This window comes from Oryx dammah, unplaced genomic scaffold, assembly GCF_014754425.2.
Source record: "Oryx dammah isolate SB20612 unplaced genomic scaffold, SCBI_Odam_1.1 HiC_scaffold_23, whole genome shotgun sequence".
Taxonomy (NCBI): Eukaryota; Metazoa; Chordata; class Mammalia; order Artiodactyla; family Bovidae; genus Oryx; species Oryx dammah.
The window spans coordinates 71,255,427-71,280,187 of NW_024070207.1; the positions used below are offsets into that span (position 1 = coordinate 71,255,427).

Consider the following 24,761-nt stretch of genomic DNA (forward strand, 5'->3'; position numbering starts at 1 on the left):
TCAAGCCTCATGGGAAAACGGAGACTAATCAGCTCAAAGCACATCTAAACATTCCAAATTCTCTAACCCTAGAACCTCTGTGTGGCCTCTCTCTGGCTAAAGAAAGGAGCTCGCTATCCAAACCTCTCATCAAAGCTTTTTTTTTTTTTTTCTTGATAAGGGATAGAAAGAGTGTTGCCTCAGGGTGGGACAGGGAAGGGAGAACCAGAGAAATGTGTTGCAACTAGCTTTCTGGTCTGCCTCCTATCCAGAGCACCCCCGTCCCAATCCTGGCGGACCTCTGAAATATTTGGTTCATCCGTGTAAAAGTAATCGTAATTGCAGTCATTCCTGAGAGCTGCTTACCATTATGTCTAATTATAGTACAGCACAATAATCATATGTGTATCATTAAAGATGTGTCAGATTGACTTTGTCATGAGCTTTATTTGATTTCAATGTGAAACTGCTTCAGTACACACAGCCTCAGAGCTTGTCACTCCTGCTCCCAAGCAGGGAGCAGGGGACCAGCTGTTGGAAAGCCAGCAGCTGAGCACCCCTTCCTGTCCTGTCCAGTCCCCCCCATCTGGTCCCGCTCAGTCCTGTCCACTTCTGTCTGCTCTGACTGCTGGAGCTGAAGCCAGAGGTGCCCACCTGCCTGCCCTTCCTTTCTTCCTCTCCACGGGCTGCACATCTGGGCTCAAGGCAGAATGATTCACTTATAAACAGAAACAACCAAAACAACAGAACCCCGCAGGCTCTGCCAGCATCAACTGTTGCTTCCCCGATCCACAGGGATCTCAGTCAAGCTTCTTTTGACTCAATCCATGCAACATCTTCATTATTCTCCCCATTGGCAGGGGTAGGGTGGGGAATGTGAGATGAGCCGATGTGTCCAAAGTCGAGTTAATCACTAGCAGAACCAGAAGGAGAATCAGCGGCTGTGGCTGCTGAGCCAGAGCTTCTGTAGGAACCAAGTCTGGGTCAGGCTCCATCCATTAGACCTTCCTCTCTAGTAATAGATGCGTTTTCAAATATACAAGATGATGCTGTCTGTGCTGCTGGGCAACTTCCTGAGAAGCAGGCACGTGAGAGTTGAGGGGTGGGAGTGGAGGGCAGCGCTTTTCCAGCTCACATTTACAAGTTGTGGGAACCAAGCTGATAGCCAGGACCAGGCCTTGCCTCACTGGTACATTGTCAGGCTGCCTCTTCCAGCAGGTTTCTTGCTGCTTGCCAGGACTGAGGCAGTCGCTAATCAGGTAAACCAGTGTGGAAGAATCATGTCCACCATATCAAATCATTGCCTAATGAGCCTTCCCTCTGGGTCCTGTGCAGACCTGATGAATGAGGCCAGCGCACGTATGCCCAAATGCTCATTCATTCAGCTGGCCTTGAGTGAGGCCCATGTTTGTGCTTGCTCTGTGCTAAGTAAAGCTACCATCTGGTTCTTGCTCCTGAGAGCTACACTCCTGGCTGAATGGGGAAGACAGTTATGTAAACAAATGTGTCAGAGTGGGACTTAGGGCTATAAAAGACCTTGTGAAGGTACAGATGAGGGAGCAAGGATCTCGCTTTGGGGGAGTCAGCAAAAACTTCAAAGAGGTTACATTGGAGCTAGGTCTTGACAGATGAGTAAGAATGGTCTCGGCTGAGAAGGGAGGGCTGGGTGAAAATTCTTTGCATAATGAATGGTAAGCAGAAAGGCCAGGAGGTGTGACAGAGCGTGAAGGAACCCAGGACCCTTTTGCAGATGTAAGCTACATAACTTTCCATTAAAGTATCTCAGGGGCTTAATAATTTAGACTTAGACTTCCAGGTAAACTATCACTCCAGTGTACTGATTTTCCATGGCATTTGTTCCCCCCCCAACCCCTTCATCACTTTTGGGCCAGCCTTTTGGCCTTTCTGCAGTCTCTGTGCACTTAACTCAAAAGCTGGTGCTGAAATATGCCATTTCAGTTTGTTTATTCTAAATTTCGCACCAATCACATTGACCCACTGAATGGTTTAGGTATGTGTTCTAGGTTTCTTGGAGCAGAAAAAGGAGGCATTTTTTTTCCCCTAGAGTCAGTCCCAAGGAAGCAGAGCCCACTTGCCATGGACAGCAATGGCACAAAATCCCTGGAGACGCATGAATTCCGTGTGCTAGGCCTCTGCTGCCCTGTGTCTGTTCTCAACCAAATGGCCTGTTTGCTTAGCTGCTGTTGTCTTCATTAGAGGGACATTAAAACACTTGGTTTGAGCAAGGCAAGGTAATGAATTGTTCTTGTGTGGACTCTTAAGTAAACTATTAGCGTACTTGCCTTGGTACAGCATTACTAATCTGCTGACAAGCATTAACCATTTCTAAAGCATTGAGGGGCCCACAAGTTAGAATTTTTGTAATGAAAATGCCCCTCCCCCATTTATCTAGCCTCTAGAGCTTTTCACAACATTTCTTCCATTGATCTTCATAAACAGTCCTTCAAATTTGGGAGGGTGGAGGTCTGTGTCCTTATTTTACCAACTTGGAGATTGAACCTTGAGGAGTTAAATGATTCCAAGTGGTTCTAATATTATTGGAAAGCAAGCCTCTAGTCATGATCATGGTGTCGGGAGCTTTCCTACTACTCCAAGCTCCTGCTGCTGAGCCATCCCCCCACCACCAACATGGTAGAGGTTGCAGAGGGAATGTGGGCAGAGGTAGTGCTCCCACATTTACAGGACAGCTGGCCGTGGTCACTCACACTGTCTACATGCTCACTGCACCGTTCACTGCACACTCGCCTTAAGAAGGACCTCCAGATGTTTGTCATGTTAGCACCAAGAGAGTACAATAGATAAAGAGTAATAAAGAGTAACCTCAGGAAGCAAATACCCCTCCAACATGTAAGTCATTTACTCCCTTCTTACCAGCAGGATCAGGTTCAACCTGCATAAATCTATTTTAGCATACTTTAATTGCTTATAAACTAAATGTTTCCTGGATATGCTACCGACCATGAATAATTAGAATCATTTCAGTGACTGGGTTTTGGAAAGTGAACGGGAAAGCAGACAAGAAGGGGCTGCTCAGAAGGGAGAGTCATTTGTTAAAGCCTGAGTGGGAACATTGTCTCCACCATCTCCAGTTTTGTTTTTTCATGATGTGACTAGAGCTGCCTGTTTTTCACCTACTCTGGCTGCCCTTCATTTTTTTATGCATCTCTCAAGTAACACTAGCTGCTGACAGTAACGAGGCCCAAGTGGCCCCATGCCAGAGTCATTCATTCACTCAGCCAAGATGGGTGCAGCACCTACTATGTGCCAGGCCCAAACCAAATCTCAAGGCTAAGGGAAAAAATAACACCAGTTCCCAACCTTGAGGAGACCATGGCCTGGTGGGGGAGATGGACACATAGACAAAACAATTGTGCTGTAATGTGATAGATGCTAGAATAGACACCTGACAGCGAGCTGTGGGAACGCAGAGGAGGAACTTACTCCATCAGAGGAAGTTGAGGCCAGCGTAGCTGAGAGGCAACATTTAGCAGGGGCACAAGGGAAGCAGAAGGGTTGACTAGATAAAGAGGAGCAGGGAGAGATGTTCCAGTGCAACGTGGCTACAATGTAGGGGGCAGAGCCTGGCCCGTGATGTGAGATAAGACTGGAGGAGTCAGCTAGAGGCCAGACTGTGAAGACCTTTGTGTGTCCTGCTTGAGAGTTTGAACTGGGTACTGCAGTCAGTGGGGAGCCAACCGTGGTTTTTAAGTAGAGGGGACAACATGATCAGATCTGAATTTTGGATGGAAAACTCGGGGAGGGAGGGGAAACAGGGAAATCAGTTAGAAGCTGACTCAGAGAGCATAGCTTTGCTTTATCTTCCCTCTGGACTCCAGGAGCTCTTGCCCGCATGCCTACTACAGCACTTACCACAGAGCATTAGAACTACTTGTTTGCACATCTGCCTCCCTATCCACTCCTTGAGGGCAGGGTCTGAGTCTCAGTTATCACTTCACCCCCAGAGCCTGGTGCACAGGAGTCCTTGGGAGACATTGGTATCAAGTGAATGAGGGAACCAAACGAATCAATAGGATCTAAGCTGAGCGACTAAGCACAGCAGAGCACACAGCAAGCAAGTTCAACTCTGATTTGTTCCCACGTAACCACCGTGATGGCTATATTAGAGAGAAATCCTGCTGTTACAGAATATCAAGTTCATCCTTGACTTTTCCTCTGCCTCTGCCAAGCCCATCAACCTAACAATGTCCGTCACAAAAGAAGGATACACTATTCAGAGAAGACAAGAAAGTTGCTTACAAAGCTGTGCTGATGCTGGTTATGACGCTGTACTCTATTCTTTCTCATAAATTAATTTTTGATGACTTGTTTAGAATATGTCTTCTTTGTCTTCATTCTGCTCTTTCTGCCTTTCTTATCTTCTCTCCTTTCCTGTTTAAATCTTATTCATTCTTCAAGGCCAGTTCAGTTGCTTCCCATCATCACCCAGCCCCCACACTCAGAATTAAGAATTCCCACTTGAGTTCCTATAACTCCAGAGAAATGACTCACCTATAATGTTCATCTCATCATAGTTCTTCCTGCACCTCTCCACCTTTTGTACAAGACTGTAGGCTCCTCAAGGCCAGGGATGGTCTGCTTCATCATTATTTCCCTAGCACCTCCCACCCAGCATCTTGCCCCAGCAGATAACTAGTAAGTGTTTTCAAATAACACTTCAAGCATATTGTGTGCTATTTGGCTGTCCCCTTAGAGATAATGCCAGTCCTGAGAGTACCCTACACCTCTCTCTATCTTCTTGCAGCTGGCAAGATATGATTTTCTTCATCTGACAAATGGCAAAGAAGAAAAATCATTGTTCACCAAACATTGGGAATATCTCCCAGAGATAGAGATTCCCTAATCTCTATCCCCTTATCCCATATCATTTTGGGTATTTTGAAAGCACAGAATCCAGTGCATCTAACAAAACATAAGCATACTGACCCATTTAGGGTCATAACTTCACATCTTTGCTGAAGAGCTTATTGTATAATAGGTCTCACCTATGATGCTAAGTGAAAAAAAAAAGAGAAAATGAACATTCTATTTGGAAGTACATACTGAATTAGCTCAACTTGGAACACAGTAAGCATCCAGAACCAAGAATTCAAGTTTTTCAGGTAGAAATGTCCAACAGACAATTATAAACTCATCAATGGCCAAGGATAAACAATGAACCTAGAAATGTAGGATCTCTGCACAAAAGTGACTAAAACCACAGCAGAGAGTGTGAATTCTTGCAGAGAGGGAGAAATGAGCTTAGAGTACACCTACATTTAAGAGACAGGTGAAGGAAGACAATCCAGGGAAGGAAACTGACAAGGAACAAAGAAAAGAGTGGTGATGAGAGAGAAGGTATCACCATAGATGAGACAGTGGTTGATGACAGGTGCTGGAGAGAGATCAAATAAAGTGGCTGATCACTGAAAAGAAGACATTAGGTTAGGTAATTAGGGGATCACTCTTAGGAGCTTCTCTGATGGCTCAATGGTAGAGAATCTGCCTGCCATTGGAGGAAACTAAGAGACATGGGTTTGATCCCTGGGTCAGGAAGATTCCCTGGAGAAGGGCATGGCAACCCACTCCAGTTTTCTTGTCTGGGAAATCCCATGGACAGAGGGGTCTGGCAGGCTACAGTCCAGCGGGTCACAAAGGGTGGGACACAACTGAGCGACTAAACAGCTTAGTGTCCTAAGGCATGTGTGCTGAGTCGATTCAGCCACTTCCACCTCTTTGCAACCCTATGAACTGTAGGCCACCAGGCTCCCCGTCCATGGAATTTCCTAGGCAAGAATACTGGAGTCGGTTGCCATGCCCTCCTCCAGGGGATCTTCCAAACCCAGGGATTGAACCCGAGTCTCTTAGTCTCCTCCACTGGCAGGCAGGTTCTTTACCACTAGTGCCACCTGTGAAGCCCCTAAGTGTCCTAGGGCAGGACTAGCAAATATTGGCTACATAAGACTACATCCCTCCAGCCCCCATCCTGCCTACCAGGTATTCCCATGGATTACATGGCAAACTGGTTTGGGCACATTTTCCTGCTGAACCTAGATATAGCCTCAAAATCCTTCTCCACACAGTACCCCCAAGCAGCTGCTATCAATCAATCAGAGTTGCCAACAAGCTAAAATCTCTGCCATCCTTCTAGAAAACTCTTCAGTGGAGGTGTGGGGAAGAAGTGCATTGAAGTGTCTAAGAAATGAACAGGTCAAGATGGTGAAGAAAAAAGGTCTTAAGAAGTTTAGCAGTGAAGGAACAGAGAGGGCAGTTGCTTGGAGTAGGGTAAAGATCAAGCTAAGGCAGCATTTACAGTCCTCCAGTAGAATCCATTTCCTTACAGTCATCTTAGCACTTGTCCAACAGTAAGCCAGGTAAATCAATATCCCTATACTCTCACTTCTTCCATCCCACCCTTGGCTGAAGGAAAAATTGATGTAAAAAAGCTTCATGTGTAGGCTTGTTTCCAAAATATTCATTTGATTAACAGAGACATATGGTATAACCAGAGTTGGCCCTGCATATGTTTATGAAGGAGGAATTCTAATAGTGGAACTTTGAGGATCAACTGTAATGTGGGAAAGGTATTAGTCTTGGCCAGGGCCCTTCCCCCAAATCCCTGGAAACCACACCCTGAAGTGTCCTTGGCCTGCAGGGAGATCCCCTAGGGAAGTGGCAGCCACCCTGCCTTTGTCTCCTCTGCCACCTCCTCTGTACCTCTTCTCCTTCCTTGACAATTTAGCCCACACACACATTTTTATCTCCTCTCCTTTCTGTCACTTCTGTCCCCTTGCCTCTTTCCTACCACTTCCAAGTTCTCATTCTCTTCTCATCTCTTCCATTTTTCTTAGTCTCATTCATTTGGATCCTCTTCTTCTTGATCTCTCTACCCTCTTTCTAGCTTCAGAGTTTTGGACTACAGGGTAAGGTCTTCACAAGTTCACCCTCATTCGGTCTGAATGGACATTAGTAAAGAAATTCTGTTTTGCTGCTGTCCATTATATGTAGAATTCCTGTTTCTTTGTACAGTTGGTAAAGCACAGTAAATAGTAATATCTAGCATTCATTGATAAACATTTACTGAACACCTACTTTGCTCCAGGCACTTTTCTATGTGCTTTCAGTTCAGTTCAGCGCTCAGCCACGTCTGACTCTTTGTGACCCCATGGACTGCAGCACGCCAGCCTTCCCTGTCCATCACCAACTCCCTCAGCTTGCTCAAACTCACGTCCATAGAGTCGGTGATGCCATCCAACCATCTCATCCTCTGTCGTCCCCTTCTCCTCCTGCCTTCAATCTTTCCCAGCATCAGGGTCTTTTCCAATGAGTCAGTTCTATGTGCTTTACATGGAGTAACTCCCTGTCACAACAACTCTCAGGTACATTCTGTTATCCCCATTTTACAAAGAAAACCAGGGAACAGAGCAATTAAGCAACTTGCCTAAGGTCACACAGCTAGTAAATGGTGGAGAAGAGATTTAGGGCTTGTCCCCTATGATTCCAGAAATCATTCTTTAACTACTGTGCTTTTTGCTTCATGATGTAATGGAAAACCCACTGGACTGAAAGTCTGAAGCCATGGGTTCAAGTTCACATCTCTTACTTTAACACAGTGATCTTGGACAAGTCATCTCAGTTGTCCAGCACCCCACACGTGTGAGGACATTTTACTTTACTCTAGCCAATACCACACAGTTAGGCTTGGATTTATTCCTCTGCCCTCCCTGTAATTATCTTTCTCTCTCTATTTAGATTTTAATCTCCTTGAGAGCAGTCACCAGACCTTATTCTTTTTTTATACTCAACCTCCCCTCCAAGGACCTAGAATAATTCTTAGCACCTAATAGAACATGTGTGCACGCATGCACTCACACACACACACACTACTGTGGGTTAACTAACATAGGAATGTTAATGAATACACAGTACACTAAAGGGCTATATACGTGTGTATGTTCATGAAGCCTCTGTAAGTACCTTAGCTAATGGAATAATACTATTTAATACTTGGCATATTCTTTGTTTAAATATAATCAGTGCTCACATAAGCTAACAGTTCCCAGGTTTACCTGATTATTTTGCTTAATAAAATTTTTTATACCAATATTAAAATACCATTAAAACATCTTGATAATAAAACTATTTCAGTGCCTTACTCATTCATTCAGTTATTCATTCAAACAGCTCTTGGTACTGGTGTATGAGCCTCACCATGAAGCAGTTCTTAAGTAGAGACCTTGTTCAAGTTGTGAGATGAGCTCCACAGGTGGGATACCGATGTAGTCTAGATGGGGCACTGGTTTTCCATCCTCATGCAGACTCCACATATCATATCGTGTCTCCAGGAGCACACATCTCCCTGACCCCTCCGTTGTCCTCTGTACACTCCTAATTCCCCATTCCCCTGCCTACAAGCAATTACCTTTGACATGCTGCTTCCTGCCAGTTCAGTCCAACAACTAATGGGGTTATTATTTTTGTTTGTGTTGTAAAGCCATGGCAATAAAATTTACTACCAATAATACCACTGCAATTTTGTGTTCTTAAAATGTACCATAAATGATATATATACTAACTGAATTTACTGTAAACAGAAACGTTTTTCTAGGGAAAAGAGAGCTTTTTTTTGTTTCCATCATGGTTGGTGCCAGGTTCTTTGATGGTGTAACTGGTGACATAGGAAAAGTTGAGAAGCATCTTACAAGACCATGTTACAGTTAAAAGTGATGATGCTCTTATCATTCTGGTTGTGATGAATTCTTTTCCCAGGGTAAGTAAGGATAAGAAATGCTCTTCCTGGTCAGGGCCAACATCACAATTACCAGCACAAATTCCCCAGCCTCAGTGGTCTATAAAGAGAGATTAGCATCAACCATGGGCTTACCCTGATAGGATCAAGCCTAATTTATAGGAAAAGGTAAACCTTGAGTTAGCAATAAAATTTTTGAGAGCTTTGTGTAGTAGTATAAAAAAGGGGGCTGGCTTTTTTATATTAACTAGGAGAGATGGATGCTAGTTTAGCCTATTAGTCTATTTAGTCTATTGCTGGTATGGCAAATGTATTCCTTTAGGCATCTTCCTTGTGCTGAAATTCATCCCTAAGGCTCTAAGAGATTTTACCTTACCATTCTCTTTCTTCTTCTCTGGTTTTTCTGCCTAGTCACTGGCTCTTTTTATCCCCTTACTGCCTTAGTGCTTAGCCATGACCTCACTTCCACACACCATCATCACATCTCCAGCTGTCTGCTAGACATAGTGACCCATATATCCTACTGTCATCTCAAGCCCACCAAACCCAAGCCCATCCACTTCCCTGAGCCAGGCTAGCTCTGCCTGCCACTTTATCCCAGATCTGTCAGGGGTACTGATTCTCCCACTCGCCCAGACTCAAAATCTAGGAGTCAACTTTGACTTCTCCCCTGCTCTTTCCTCCACAGCCAATTACCAAAGTCCTCAGAAGTTTACCTTCACAATGTCTCTTTTCTATCCTCCCTGTCACCACAGCAATAACTCTTTCTCAAGCCCTTGCTATCTCCCCCTTGAACTATGGCAGTGACCTCCACACTGGTCACCCACCCCTTCACATACTACTCCTGGGTATCCTAAGGCACAGCTCTAGTGCTGATACACCTGTCACATCAAGTCCTGTCTCTCAACCTCAGGTTGAAGGCTTCCCATGCTCTCTCTCCTTCTACAACTTTAGCCAACTCCCCAGACTTGTCCTGCTTCCACTAACTACCCTCCACCCAATCCCATCCCTGCCTATTTGCAAATCACCCCATCCTTCAAGACTCTGATTCTCCCTACTGTACTTGAATGTCTTCAGAATCCTAAACACATTTTATTTCATTCCTTCAACAAACAGGAATTGAGTTCCAATTATTTTCCAGGCCCTATGCTAAGAGCTGTAGGTAATATAAATATGAATACAACAGTACTCTTTCCTTGTGGTGCTCTGACTAAGGAGCTGGAAAGATGGATATAAATAACTCAAAATCCCTGTCAGGATGTCTCTGACTCCCATCGTATGGGCGCTTCCCCTCAGCCGACAAATATACTTAAAACCCTCCCATCTTAAAATACCTCCCTCCTCTGGTCCCACCCCTGTACCAAACTCCTAAAAAATGAGAATGTGTGTATTGTTACCCATCATTGTTATCTCCAGTTCCTCCCCCAACTCTTCAGCCCCCTCCAGTCAGGCCTTATCCACACCCTCCACTGACTTTGCTATAGTGAAGATCTCCTTCCCATAGACAAATCAAAAGGCCACCCTCCTTTTATTCACCTCTCCGCAACATCTCAAATTGTCACTAGAACTGTTTCCTCTCCCTGTCCACTTCTGAAGTGTTAGCTGTTCCCAATGATTCTTTCCTTGCCTCTCTTCTCTTGCTCTGTAATAAGCCTCCCCTTTCAGCCAAGACAATTCCTTGGCAGTTCTCACCCAGTTCCTTTATGTCATTGATAACTTCCAAATCTATACACATATCCTATATCTTAGGCCTAACCTCTTGCCTAAATTCCAGACACTAAATCATCATTATTCTGACACTCATCGTGCTCCCCAGTGAGCCCCTCACACCTATACACCCCACCATGAACCCTTGTCCTCTGCCTGGATTCGTCTATCCATTACTATACTTCCTACACAGTAGGAAATCCTTGACTTTCTCTTTTTCCTTCACATATCCAACTCATTGTTTAGTCCTATTTATGTTATAAAAGATAACATAAAGAGTTTTTCAATCTCTCTGTTTTCCCACAACTGTTCTGGCTCAGGCCCTGTTACCACTCATCTTGGCTCTAGCACCAAACTTCTCACTGGTCTCCCTACTTGCATTCCTCCCCTCAAATTCCATTCCATTCTCTACACTGTAACCATTGAGTCCTCTAAAGTGCACAGCTTATCTGTTCATCCTCTCATTTCCAAGCTCCCTCCAGTTTCCATTCACTGACGCCACAAATAGTTATTTGCCACCTCCTAGGCATAAGCACTGTTTGGGGAACTGTTATGACAGTGGAAAGCAAAATAGTGTTCTGCCCTTGTTGACCTTCTAGTCTGGGATCAGACCAAATGCCTTCGGGTGGGGAGCAGGCAGTATCTACCATAAAACTCATCCTGCCTCCCCAATCTCGTGTCCTCATTGTCCTTATACCCTACTCTCAAGCCCCATCATATTAATTTCAGTGCCTATAATGTGCTATTCCATTCCACACTCCCTGCCCTTGCCCAGGCTCTCTTGGAAATGCCTCCCTCCCACCCACCAGGCCCCTTTTACAGATTCCCTGACACAGTCACTTCCTCTGGAGTCGTTTAGAAGGGCTTCCCTGGTGGCTCAAATGCTAAAGAATCTGCCTGCAATGCAAGGAACCGGCTTCAATCCCTGGGTCAGAAGACCCCTTGGAGAAGGTCATGGCTACCCACTTCAGTATTCTTGCCTGGAGAATTCCATGAACAAAGGAGCCTAGTGAGTTTCAGTCCATGGGGTTGCAGAGTCGGACATGACTGAGTGACTAACATATGAGTAGTGCTGATCTCCAGAATGACCTGGATTCAAATCTCACACTGCACATGGTAGCTGTGTGACCTCTTCAAATTATCTGACAATTCTGTGCTTAAGATCCTCATAGGTTTGAGAATTGTCAGTGCATAAAAAGTGTGGAGACACTTTAAGTGCCTGACACATAAGAAGCCTTTAACCAATATTAACTATTACTGATGGGATTAACGTATACACACTACTGTATATAAAATAGATAACCAATAATGATCTACTGTATAGGACAGGAAACTATACTCAATATCTTATAATAATCTATAGGGGAAAAGAATCTGAAATATATATATATATAATAAATCAACTATATACTTCAATTTTTTAAAAGACTAAAATATTAACTGTTATTACTTATATCTTTAGTATTATTGTTATACCTCTCATCACACTGTTCCATAATATCCCTTCCTACTAAACATATCTTACTATCTTTGCACCCCAGGGACTAACCTAGTGAGGCACATAGTAGATATGTAACAAATGTTGAAGGAAGGATAAAAGGACTGACTGTTCCAGGTTTGTGGTTTGGTTTCCTGTGACCACATAGGATTATGAAGGAATAACAACAACCTTAGGGCTTCTTCTGAATATCTTCTTGACCAGGTATCTAAGTGTATGCTATTTGCATTGCATAAGCAAGAGCTGGAGGGGAGTGAGGGAGAAAGGCACTTTGAGCTGGGCTAAACTGAACAAGACTAAACTATTTCCTTTTTTTTATTCATTGACTCTTGGGTCAAGAAGAAACTGACTTCCCTCAAGTACCATTCCCTTCCACTCCCACTCTTCAGCCCCACCTCATCCTTTCCATTTGTCTCCTTCCCACTACCATGTTCCCCTCAAACATGCATAAATGAAACCCAGAAAGCAAAAGGAGCACTGAGGGAAAGGGGGAAGGAGTGGGAGAAGGTTAGCACCTCCCTCCTTCCTTTGCTGAGATCAAAGCCTGCATTTGCACTTGCTGGCCGGCTGGCCTCTTTCATGCCCTACTCCACCTGTCTGGGAATGGCATTGCCACTTGCCCATTTCCTTTTCTCTTCAACACTGGAGGGCAGTTTCAGGGTGGGGCCTTGAACTATTTCTAGTGCAGGCCAAATCCCTCCATCCCAACATCTTCGCTTTGTGTGATCAGATTTCCTTTCCACCTCGCCAGTAACAAGTGGCGGGAGCAGAAGTCAGGAAACTGTGAAAGAAGTCAGTTTCTCTACTGGCCCTTGGCGGAGCTCATGGTTTAAGTAAGTGGGAAGCCACTGGGGCTTCTGGGCTTTTGTCTGGCAGGAGGAACAGGCTCTTCTTTCTGCATCTGGGGGTGGGGAAGGTCCCGGTGCTTGGCCCAACATCCCCCGGGGTTCTGGTGAGGCACCAGTTAGGCAATGGCTTCTTGCCCCAAGAAAAGAGAATTCACATGTACTGACATCCTACCATGTGCTAGGCTGGCCTCTGTGGTCGGCCCTTTAATGTATATTATCTCTGTGATTCCTAACAACCCAGTTGGGTCAGCATTTATCATTCTTTTGGTAGCAATGAGAGAAGCAGCTTGCCTGAGGCACACAGCTCAATCCAAGTATGGAAACTCCAGCTCTGCCTGACTATGGTCAGGGCTCTTGCCGCCTCATCATGCTGCCTAGAGAGCTGAGAAGACTGTTCATGCCATCAATTGGCTCTTTGCATTATTCCACAGAATTAACTGAACAGCCAACTAAACCTTTTGTGAATTAACGTAATTCAGCATAATTTTAAAGTAAAGGTTGAAGGAGAACCTTGAGTTCAACTCTACAGGCTCTACAAAGAGAATGTGACATAAGTTTCTGCCTTTGCAGAGTTCATGGCCCCATAGAAAAGAGTTAACGAGCACAAAACTAAGAACATAATAAAACACAGAAACAGAAATACCGTGAGAGAGCCAGAAAGGGAAAGAGGGCACCACCTTTGCCTTCGATGCAGCCTCTGCCTTCCTCGTGCCTGTCTCTTCCCTCAGCTCCAAGCAGAGCTGCTCAAGGCTGCATGTGGAACTGGATCACAAAGCAGGGACTTTCTTATATCATCTGTGTTCCCGAGCCTAAGAATAGTGTAATAAGTAGTACCTAGGAATAATATTCGGAGAAGGCGATGGCACCCCACTCCAGCACTCTTGCCTGGAGAATCCCATGGATGGAGGAGCCTGGTAGGCTGCAGTCCATGGGGTCACTAAGAGTCAGGCACGACTGAGCAACTTCACTTTCGCTTTTCACTTTCATGCATTGGAGAAGGAAATGGCAACCCACTCCAGTGTTCTTGCCTGGAGAATCCCAGGGACGGGGGAGCCTAGTAAGCTGCTGTCTGTGGGGTCGCACAGAGTCGGACACGACTGAAGCGACTCAGCAGCAGCAGCAGCAGCAGCAGGAATAATATTTGATTGGCAAAGGTGGGGGGATGTTTAGGAACCCAGGCTTACCTGCAGCCAGACTTCTTCAGCAAAGAATGGGTTATTTATGGGTTAGTTAAAGCCAGATGCTCAGACAGCCAGGACAACAGCCTCGATCCCAGTCAAGCTTAGCTCCATCACGTGCCAGTCAGCTCTGGCCCCAGCTGACCGTCTTGCCACCATGTGCTCTCAGCCCAAGAGGGGGCTAAAGCTGGAGAGCGGCCTGAGCATGCAGCAGGTCTTCACAATGAGGACATGTTGTTCCAGACACTCAGCGCAAAACAGATAGTTCATGACACGCCTTACTGACAGAGGATCAGCAGTGTTATCTTTGTAGATGGATGCAGAACATTCCCTCCTCCTAGACCTCAGTGAGGCCCCTTGCCTCTGATTTTGATAGCATTTCATGCCAGGAGTTTGGGTGTCTCAGAGTGACTTCTTCAGTGGAGCTGCCTTTCTTCTAATTGCTCGCTCTAAACCCATCTTTCCTTGCACATGAAATGAGTGTACTACTTGACAGCCTCTGGAGTAGGAAAAGCCACTTAAGGAGAGAGGGCTACACCTGTTTGAAGCCTTCTCTTCAAGAGCTAAGCCCATGAGGTTCTCAGGTTTGGACTCAGGGGCCCTCCTTGGCTAAAAATACAAACCTCTCAGGTTTCTTTGATCAGAATGAGGGAGTTAGTTTCTGTAAAGACGATCTCTACACAAGGCATCTTCTATCTCCAGAACTTGGGACTTCAGACATCAGCAAGTAATAACTTCAGCAGGAAGGAACTAGACTCCTCTCCTTTTTAAGAGATAAAAAATAAATAAGAAAAAGCATTATAGTCATTGGCACAGTCTTGGTCACTTTTCTTTTAATTAGATATGAGGAGTCTTCTGTCATAGATGTGCAAAAGTCATCTTCCCATCAAATTACTCCCATAGATTCCACAAAGATGCTGTTAGAATCCCTAGAGATTATTCCACAACCTCTCCCATGGTGCCAGATATATATCCAGACTCTTAACAAGGATAATTTGATGGCAATGGTAATCACCTTGGATTATTTTTAAAAGGCTCTTTGAATGACATCAAATTCATGACCCATGCCAAGATCCCTTGTTTTCATGCCCTCTGTACCATTTTTTCCAGGGAATTTGAATTTCCCTGGCTTACTTACTGCCTAACAATATCACTATTGAAAGCACATAATGGACCATATGCTCTCTCTCCAGAAAGTGTGTACAAATACTATTTCTGTTAAAAACTAAACAGAAATAGTAGCTTTGCATATTTCCCATTCAAAAACTTCTCCCAATTGAATGATTCCCTTTGTCATGGGGTGTTTTTCCCCAAGCAGTCCCTAATAGAGAAGCTGAATCAGATATTGTGACTTACCAAAGGTCACAAGGAATCATCTAGTGAGCCAGAAATAGAAACCAAAAACCTCTATTTTGATTCTCTGAATTTAAAAACAAACTCTACTACCAAAAAAATAGAAAAACTAGGCTCATTTGACATTCCTGTTGCAGGGAATTCAAGGCAACCAAAACTAACAGGCCTTGGTCTGTGAGGACCAAGGAGGTGACTAAGACAGGTGTTGCCTGCCTTTAAGGAGATGATAATCCAGTATAGGGAGATCAGGTCACTGTTGAAAACTCTCTACACACTGAAGAGCACCTAGAGGACCCCAAAGGAGGCCTTGTCCATCTTCACAGCCCCTACAGCAGCCAGCACAGTGACCTGTATGTGATATGCAGGCAAGCACTGTCTATTTGTTGAACAAGGGCCATAAGAGAAGTATCAACAGAATGCTCTGGGGCTTGTGTACAATGAGGGACAGCTTTGTGAAGGAGGTGACATTTGAGCTGTGCCTGGAAGGTTGGAGAGGTTTTTCACAGGCAGCAGGGGATGGGGGAGGGACTTTGCAGGCCCCAGGAAAAAACAACGGCAAAGAGCCTCAAGGGGGTGAGGGACCAAGCATGGTCTCATTTGGGAGAACCCAGAGCCAGCCAGTGTGGCTAGAGGAGAGGGAGTGAGTGAGCTGAGGCTGGAGAGAAAAGTTGAGATGTGAGCAGAGAGGATCTTGAACACCAAGCCAAAGAAAGAATTTTGCAGTGGACTGTCACAGGAGGTTTGAACAAGGGGACCAGTTTCCTGCTGCACCCTCCTGCCCTGCCCATCTGGGCCTTCCTTGCCTTGTCGGTAGCAGTGGGTTGTTGTTGTTGTTCTGATTGTATGTGGTTTGGTTTGGAGGTTTTCTGTGGTTTAGTTTGTTTTTTGGCCTTTCCCTTTTCCTTACAGTTTTTCACAGCATATGGTCCTGATTACGTGCTGGAAATCACGCCAAGCTGCCGGCCAGACCGCAATGAGCCCCACCGAGTCCAGCAAATCCTCAGCTACATCAAAGGTGAGCACCACCCTTCAAATCCAGCTCTCCTCATTCCATCCAGCTTGTGGTGACCCATCAGTGGGGGCTTCCCCAAATACCATTTGTCATTTGGTGGCTAGACTTTACACTGACTCGAAAGGGAAACCCCTTCTTGGCCTAAGAGCTTGTAGTTGGAATTCTGCACTGGTCACTCTGGTTGGGATTGTCATTTGGCCAACTAATGTCACCTTCAGGGAGACAAAAGTTTCAGCTTTAAGCACCTCCAGTGGAAAGCCAGTTCTAAAGTGTGCCCTGGAACTCTCTTTGAAAAGGGCAACAGTAAAACCCTCTCTAAGATAAGAGAAGGTCAAGTCAATTCAGATTTGGGGATGGACATGGGGGCAGGAGGGCTCACAGGCATTCTGTTCCAATGTGGTTCATTGGTCCAATAGAGCTTTGAGTGACTGTGAGCCCACAGTGAGTAGTCAAAGATTTTGAAGCCCTGGGAGTGGGTTCCCCAGTCTCACTTAGAGCACTGGAGATGTGGCTGCTTCCCTATTCTTCCTTTCCCTAAGGTTAAAAGAAAGAAAAAAAAAAAAGAAAAGTGAAGTCACTCAGTCGTGTCCAACTCTTTGCGACCCCATGGACACCAGGCTCCTCCCTCCATGGGATTTTCTAGGCAAGAGTACTGGAGTGGGTTGCTGTTTCCTTCTCCCTAAGGTTGGCCTCCAATCATCCTGGCCTCTGGACAGAGGGAAAATGGCAGTCATCAGGTTATTGCCCAACTTGATCACACTGTCCGCTAGCTGTTTGGGGACACTGTTGTTAGAAAACCCCCTCCCAACCCCAACTGCTGTTTCACAACTAAACTCACTTCATCTATAATTTTTTTAAGTTGTTTTGGTACCCACATTCCTATTTAATTGAATTTGTGTGTACGTGTGCATATTTTGGAGGGTCCTAATTATTTGCAGAGTTAGAAGGCCAAAGGTATCACATTGCCCATAATGGAGAGTGAAATTCCTGTTTATTCAACTAACAACCAAGATAGCACCAGTTCTCCTAACTTTGATTCCCTCATTGGAATAGAATCCAGCACAAAAGAGAAGCCCATTCTGTGTCAGCGTTAGTGTGAGGGAACACGTTGTCCTGGGGAATCTCTGCCGAAAGTGATATTAAGGCCATGTCATCTAGTACAGCCCAGTCTGTGACAACAGCCTAGTCCATAGCCACTGACTCCACATCCCAGGCTCCTTTGACGAGAGAACGATTTCTAAGCTCATGAGTCATAAACTCATGTGCTCACAGCAGTGCTTATCAGCTCTCTCAGGTATCACACAGCCTCAGCCTTTCCCTGATCCTGTAGTTTCAAGGCACCTCCCTCTGGTCTCAGTGGCTACCAAAAGTCTTCACTTCCAAACCAAATCCTCCTCCCTCCTTGAACCTTTAAGGCCTTTAAAATCCTTCTTTTCCTGGCCTTTCTCTAGCCTTTCTTACTACACTGCAGACTTGATTAACACATGCTCCCACCCTTGTTTCCTCCAGTCCCTCTCAGATCCTGGACCAAATTCTCATACCCCCTTACCTTCCACCTTGCCATTTTCCCCTCATCCAAACAATAGAAACAAAAACTAGACAAGGCTCTGCAGCCACTTGCTCACACCTACACAGGTATCTTTATGCCCTCATGCTTTCCTGCACACATACCCAGACACATATCTCCAGAGAGTGCTGGCCTTGTGCTATTGAGGAAATGGAAATGAAAAGCAAGAGAAGACATAAGGAAGGTAATTCAAAGGGAAGAGAATTAGGAAAGATAAGAAACCCAAAAGAAGAATACATGTTTAAAAAAATACTCATTTTAAAAATGAGATGAAAGATTGGTTTGAGGATTGGTTAAAAAATAATAATAACAGAAAATTTTAGAGGATATGCAAGTTACATGGAAGTCAAGATTTTTTTAAAATATCCTAACAGGTTAAAGCAATATTCTGATTGCAATACCATGAAATTAATGTATAGACCAGGAATTGGGTCTTCAAAAGCAACTGGACACAAGCAAGATAGGAAGACATGGCTTCACAGGATTTTGTCTGCAAGAGTTAGGAATTTTAGTCAGTGTGAGTCACCATGGCAAGGTAGCCTCCAGAGATGTTAGTACAGTATTGACCTTACTTTAAAAGATCTTGAGACAAATAGGAACATATGTTTCAGGAGGTCAGGATGGGGAGAGGATTGGAGCCCAGGCTCCAAGAGGTCTGGTTGGAGGAAGATCTGGGATTTTGGAGAAAAGAAGACTCAGGGGGATGTTGTCCCATATCTCTGAAAGGCTGTCACAGAGCAGAGGGTATAGACAGAGTCTATGTGGTCACAGGGCACAGAGTTAGGACCCATGGGTAGATATTATTACAAGGCAGATTAAGCAGATTTTCATTTGAGATAAAGACTTTTATAATGATTACAGCTGTCCAAAGTGAAACAGACTGCCCAGAAAGGAATGAGGTCTCTATTACTGGAGACCTACAGAGACAAGACAGTCAATTGGCTGTCATATTGTAGATGGAGTCCTACATTTGGAGGAGGGTGATTGTACTAGGCTATCGTTAAGGTTCCTTCCAATCCTAAGACTCTAGGATACTGTACATTAATTATGTGAAAATACAAAAACAATAAAAAGATGAGAATGCAGGGGTTGGTTGATGAGTCATAGTTGGGGGGGTTGTGGGGAGGTAATACTGTGTATAGGAAAGAACTGATGAGGAGAAGAAAAGAAACCAAGTGGCTAAGAGTGGGTGGGGAGGAGCCAGGGAGGGCAGACAGCAAGTAGAACAGCTATAGATTACTAGGAATCTTCCGATTTTTCCATTTAGCCATCCCTTTCACATTGACAAAGTCTTGTGTTCTAGCCATGCAAATGAGAAGAGCACATAAATCCAGAACCGAAAAGAAATGCAGTTAAACCTACAAGAAATGAGGCTAGAAAGAAGCCCAAATGTTAAAAATGGCCAGGCTAACCTGCTATACTGAGACCATGCCCCTCCAGCCTGGTGACATGCTGCCATCAGATAGCGCGTTGCCATGACAATGGTCAGTGTGGAAAGGCTGCTGAATTTTCTGCATTCTGAAAGATTTTCCTGAACCTGCGTAAAAGACTATCATCTGTTCTTCGATATAAAACCTCAGTGAGGCTGGCCATTTCTTCCAGTGCCTCTCCCTCTCCCCCTCCACACCTCCCCCCATTCAAAACAAAGGTGGTGGGGCAGAGCCAAAGATTATTTGGGGAAGTGGATGGCAATGAGGGAGTGGATGGACTACATTCCACTCTACGGGAAGGAGTTTCACCAGCATATCTGGTTGAATTTATTTAGCCTTTGAGCTTGGGTTTTCTCTCTTTCTCACCACATCCCTTAGAAGCACAAAAAAAATGGGATTTTTTTTACCCTATATTGGAGAGCAAACCTGAGGAGGTTCATCTTATAGTGATAAATTCCATATGCTACAGGATGACTGGCAAATTTGGACCTCACTTTATCCTGTCTTTACTCCCTATTAGACTTTCTGGGAGAGGAAAAAAAGACAAAAATAAAACCATGAAGAGTCTATTCAAGCTACTAGGTTTATACAGAGAAAAACTATTGTGTTGTTCCCACAAATCATTCTTCTCATGTCAATGAATCTTGAAGATTTGTGTGATTGTTCACAAGGAAGTATAGGTTAGAACGTGGATCATTCAACCTAGATCATGACCACTACTGTAAAATCACCCTTGAACCATCTTCATGTGCTCAAACTTGTTTGCCTTTCCTCTCTGGTTGACGTACTCCAGAGGAGTTAGCTCACAGAGAACCTTCCAGAGTTGAAACACTGCTGATGTGATCAATCCCCAGAGGCAGCTAGCTCCTTGAGCCTGCCTAGCTCTGCATGGGGAAACAGGGGTAGAGGTTTTCTAATCCCTGGTCCTGATGACATTTGAATCAAGTAAAAGTCCCTAGGGGGCCAAAAGCTTCGTGTTGCAGTCCAGGCCGGACCTGGTTGGGGAGGGGCAGGAAAGATTGAGTTGTGCATATGTGAGAATGTGTTGGAGTTGGAACGGGAGGTTTCTACACTTGCTGAGTTCCCAGACTCTACCCTACGTTTGCCAGAGATAGAAAAGGAAACAAATGGGACCAGGAAGTAAGGAGGAGGAGAGAAAAAGATAGGAGGCTATAAGAGGGAAGAGCAGGTCTTATGGACATCTGCCCTTTCTGACCCTTAATGAAGGAGACTGAGTATGGCAGCCTCTATGGTGCAGGGTTGGGGAGATGGACCAGCAAACTCATGTGGGTGTTGGAAGAGACACCATAGGAGAAATAATAAGAATAATAGCTACTATTTATCTTACAGATGAGGAAACTGAGGCTCAGAGAGTATAAATTACTTGGCCAAGGTCACCTTTATTCATTTAGCAAGTAATTAGTAAGCACCTCCTCTGTGCCACACACTGTGTTAATAGGTAGTGGAGCAAACATTTGAACCCAGGGCTGTCTGAATTGAGGCTTGGGAGTTAGGTTTGTCATTTCCAGAGTCCTTCCTCTCTTTGCAGTGTTGCCCTATCAAGCCTACTCATCATCTACTTTTTCCAGTCACCCCTGGTAAACCCCTTCCACCTTGTACTACATACCTGACTCCTTCTGTGTGCTTGATCCAAAGCACCTGAAATCTGATTTCTCTCTGGAAATGGGAGGAAATCATCTATAAGCAGCATTTGAAATTCTTGTCCCTGATGTAGGCCTTTTAGCCATGCCCCCCCCCTTACTATACTGTAACTGAACCTTCCAGCTCTATTTTGTGCCGAGTAGAAAAGTAAAAGAGCAGGACAGGTTGAAGAAGCCAGTCCACCTGACTCCTACTGTCTGAATTGTGCTGTGATCACCAGTCCCAGTCTATTTACAGTTCCACAGCCCCAAGCCAAGACCCTTTGCACATCTACAGGTAATATTCTCGGGGGAACCACTGTGCTCAGTGTAAGCAGCACCTCCTCTGGCAGCCCGATGTCTGGGATTGACATTCTTCTAGGGACTAGCAATTGGGGCATCAGGTCTGGGCATGTCCAAGACCTGCTGGAGTCCCCAACTTGAAGCAGTGCTCCTGCCTGGTGGGACTCCACAGCATGAAAACTCAGCTTATTTCCACACCTTCTCTTGCTTCCTGAGAAGCCATTAGGATAAATTGAAAGGCAGGGCCAGACCCAAGACAGATTGACCATTTGCTTCAGGGCTTCTTGGAAGGACTTTGGAGCAGGATTTTGGAGCCTACTATGAGCCAATTTGCATGACTTCAGGTGAGGATCTCTGTGCTGTCCATCCCTTATCTCCCCTTGCCATCCTCTGTCCTTTTTCTTTATCCCTCTCCAGCTCACTATGGTCTCTTCTAGGAGCCTCACTTTCTTCATTAAATGGTGTAAAGAATTAGAAAGCTTGGTTATTGTTGTTGTTATTGTCATTGTTAAACAGAAAAAGTTGTCAATATGTCATACTGAGAATTTTAGAAATTCTAAAATGAAAATGAAAGCTATTCCCCAAAGTTCCAGTAATTTCAACAGCAGCTTTTAACCATAAAAACCCTTGACAGGTTACTTTTGAAGACTTGAAATACCTACCTAAATACCTAAATCCAGGAGGTGGGAACTCCTATCATTGGAAGCCTACTGTGCATCACCATGCTATATTCTTTACATATGTGATCTCATTTTTTTCCTCACTATTACCTTATGAGGTAGGAAACTGGTGCCTGCAGAGGTAATATAATATTCCCACGGTCACATAACAAGTAAGTGATGACATCAGGATTTTAAGCTAGGCCTGGTGCCTCTCCTCTCCTTGGCACTATTGCTCGGTCAAGTCTAGTCATCATCCCATGTCTGCTCTTTCCAATCACCCCTTCCCACCTTGCAGTGTCTCCCAAAGTGAGGTTCTGAACCAGGTTGATTTTAAGAAGTGTCACTGTGTCTCCACATTAAAGCCTAGATAAATCAATCAATGAATATTTTTTGGAACTTCCCATGTGCTTAGTGTAATGAGACATATAAGAGAAGTTTAAGACATTAATCCTGCCTCTGAAAAACAGCTGAGAAGTTGAGATGAGGAGCCAAAACTAACCCCTTTAGACAGGTCAGGACATAATAAGGGCTGATGCAAGATAGAAGAAGAGAAGTAAAACTTTAGGGAGAGTACTTTCATAAGGTTGGGATGTTTTGAATAGATAGAAGAGGGAAGTGCTCATAAGCAGGGGAAACTTGGATAGGTGGGGGCCAGGGAGAGATGGCAGGTTTCCTTGAATTTCATACTAAATTGTACATATCAATACAGTAAAGTTGGAGCCATTCTAGGTTCTGAAACTAAGACATGACATGATCCAGTGATATTTGGATGGATCATGGTGGTATTTCAAGGGTGAGCCTTCAAAGACCTGGACCAGAACACTGGTGGTAGGATACTCCCTATTCTATTCCTCCTGAATGACTGAGAGCTGTTAGGAAGAGAGTGTCAATAGCATTTGGAGGTATATCATTTATAGGGGATCAAGGAGAAAGGAAGAAGTAAAGATGACTCTGAGGTTTCCAGCCTTGATACCAACTGGGATGGGGAGCCATCGGGAGTAGGGGATAGTTTTACAGAAACATACTTGATGTGTTCTTTTTTAATACATTGAATTTGAGATATGATACAATGTTAGTATAACTACATGGAATAATTTGTTGCAGCCAATTAAAAAGAAATTTTTAAAGCTAATTTGATAACAAGAGAATAATTTGCTCATGGTAACAATCTTAAGTGAAAAAACAGGGTGTGAAATGATTTAATACCATATAGTCTCAACTTTGTAAATATACATAATGTGTGTGTGAATGAATGTATGGCTATGCATAGCAAAACACTAGAGGGAAATGTACCAAAAATTATAACAGTAGTTATCTTTGATGGTAGAATTGAAATTATGGGTATTTTTTTACTTGTTCTTTATTCTTTTTCTGTTATTTTTTAAAATTCCTATATGAACACATCTTGCTTTTATAGTCAGAAAAAAGAAATACATGTTAGAGCTTTTTAAGAAAAAGACAATAATCTTTTATCATACCTTATGTCCCAATTTTTAGTTTATAAAATCTGGTCACTGTAGCTGCAAATAAGGGACTGGAGATGGACTATTTTACACGTCTGAAGTACTGATTCCTTTCTTAGGTACCTCTAGTAATTCTAGGGTGCTTCCTTTTGTCTTGAAAAGCATATCATGATGTAAAACCTCTTCAATTTAATAGAAGGACAGAAAATCCAGATAGCTCTCTAGGACCACCACCATTTCAAAAAGTCTCATTCTCCAAGGCAACTGTCTGCCTTTCTTTTGGGGTTTTCTCTTCTGTGCCATTGATCTATGTGTCTATTCCTGTCTTGATTACTGTAGCTATATAATAAATCTTAAAATCAGGTAGAGTGATTCCTCTTCTTCCTTTTCAAAGTTGTTTTAGCTATACTAGTTTCTTTGCCTTTCCATATAAGCTTTAGAATCACTTTGTCTATATCTTAAAAAAAAAACACCTTGAGATTTTGTTAGGAGTTTTGTTAAATCTCTATATAACAATTTGGAGAGAATTTCAATCCATGAACATGGTATGTTTCTCGATTTATTGAGATCTTCTCTTATTTCCTTCATCAGTATTTTGTAATTTTCAGCATACATATCATTAACAGGTTTTATAGAAGTTTTTCTTTTATTGAATTATTACTTTTTCATTTTGGTTTCCATGTGTTTGTTGGTATATAGAAATATATTTTTTGTATATTGTGCTTATATCCTGTGACACTTCTGAACTCATTTACAATTTCTAGGTGTTTTCTTGTAGACTCCTTAGGATTTTTTACATAGATCACCATCTGCAAATAGAGACAGTTTTCTTTCTGTCTGTCTGATCTATATGCCTTTTGTTTCCTTTTCTTGCCTTATTACACTGGCTAAGACTTCGAGTATTATCTTGGATAAGAGTGGTGAGAACAGATATCCTTACCTTGTTCCAGAACTTAGAGGGAAAACATTCACTCTTTTACCAATAAGTATGATGTCAGCTCTAAGTTTTGTAAATTTCCCTTAAAAGTTGAGAGAGTACCCCTCTATATTTCTAGTTTCACGAGAATTTATGTCATGAATGGATGTTGAATTTTATTTAATGTTTTTGCTGTATCACTTGACACTAATACTGGCATATATGTAATTTTTCTTTTTAGCCTTTTAACATGGTAGGTTACATTGATTGATTATCAAATATTGAACTAGCTTTATATACCTGGGATAAATCCCACTTGTTCATGGTGTAATGTATATAGTATATTATATATTAGATTAGATGAAATCTGATTATATATATAGATTAGATTAGATATGTTATATATTGTGTATGCACTAAGTCACTTCAGTCACGTCC

General features: G+C 43.6%; 1 protein-coding gene across 2 annotated transcripts in view; it reads left to right on the forward strand.

Annotated features, from left to right (window-relative positions):
• The window catches only part of HDAC8 (histone deacetylase 8), a 261,256-nt gene that overhangs the window by 214,091 nt on the left and 22,404 nt on the right, over window positions 1-24,761 (forward strand). The window contains exon 10 of one of the 2 annotated variants that reach the window (XM_040265687.1): window positions 16,240-16,345. The exons of the other annotated variant lie outside the window; for it this stretch is intronic. Coding sequence (XP_040121621.1) covers window positions 16,240-16,345 — 106 coding nt within the window. The remainder of the gene's footprint in view (window positions 1-16,239; window positions 16,346-24,761) is intronic. 2 annotated transcript variants of the gene reach the window in all.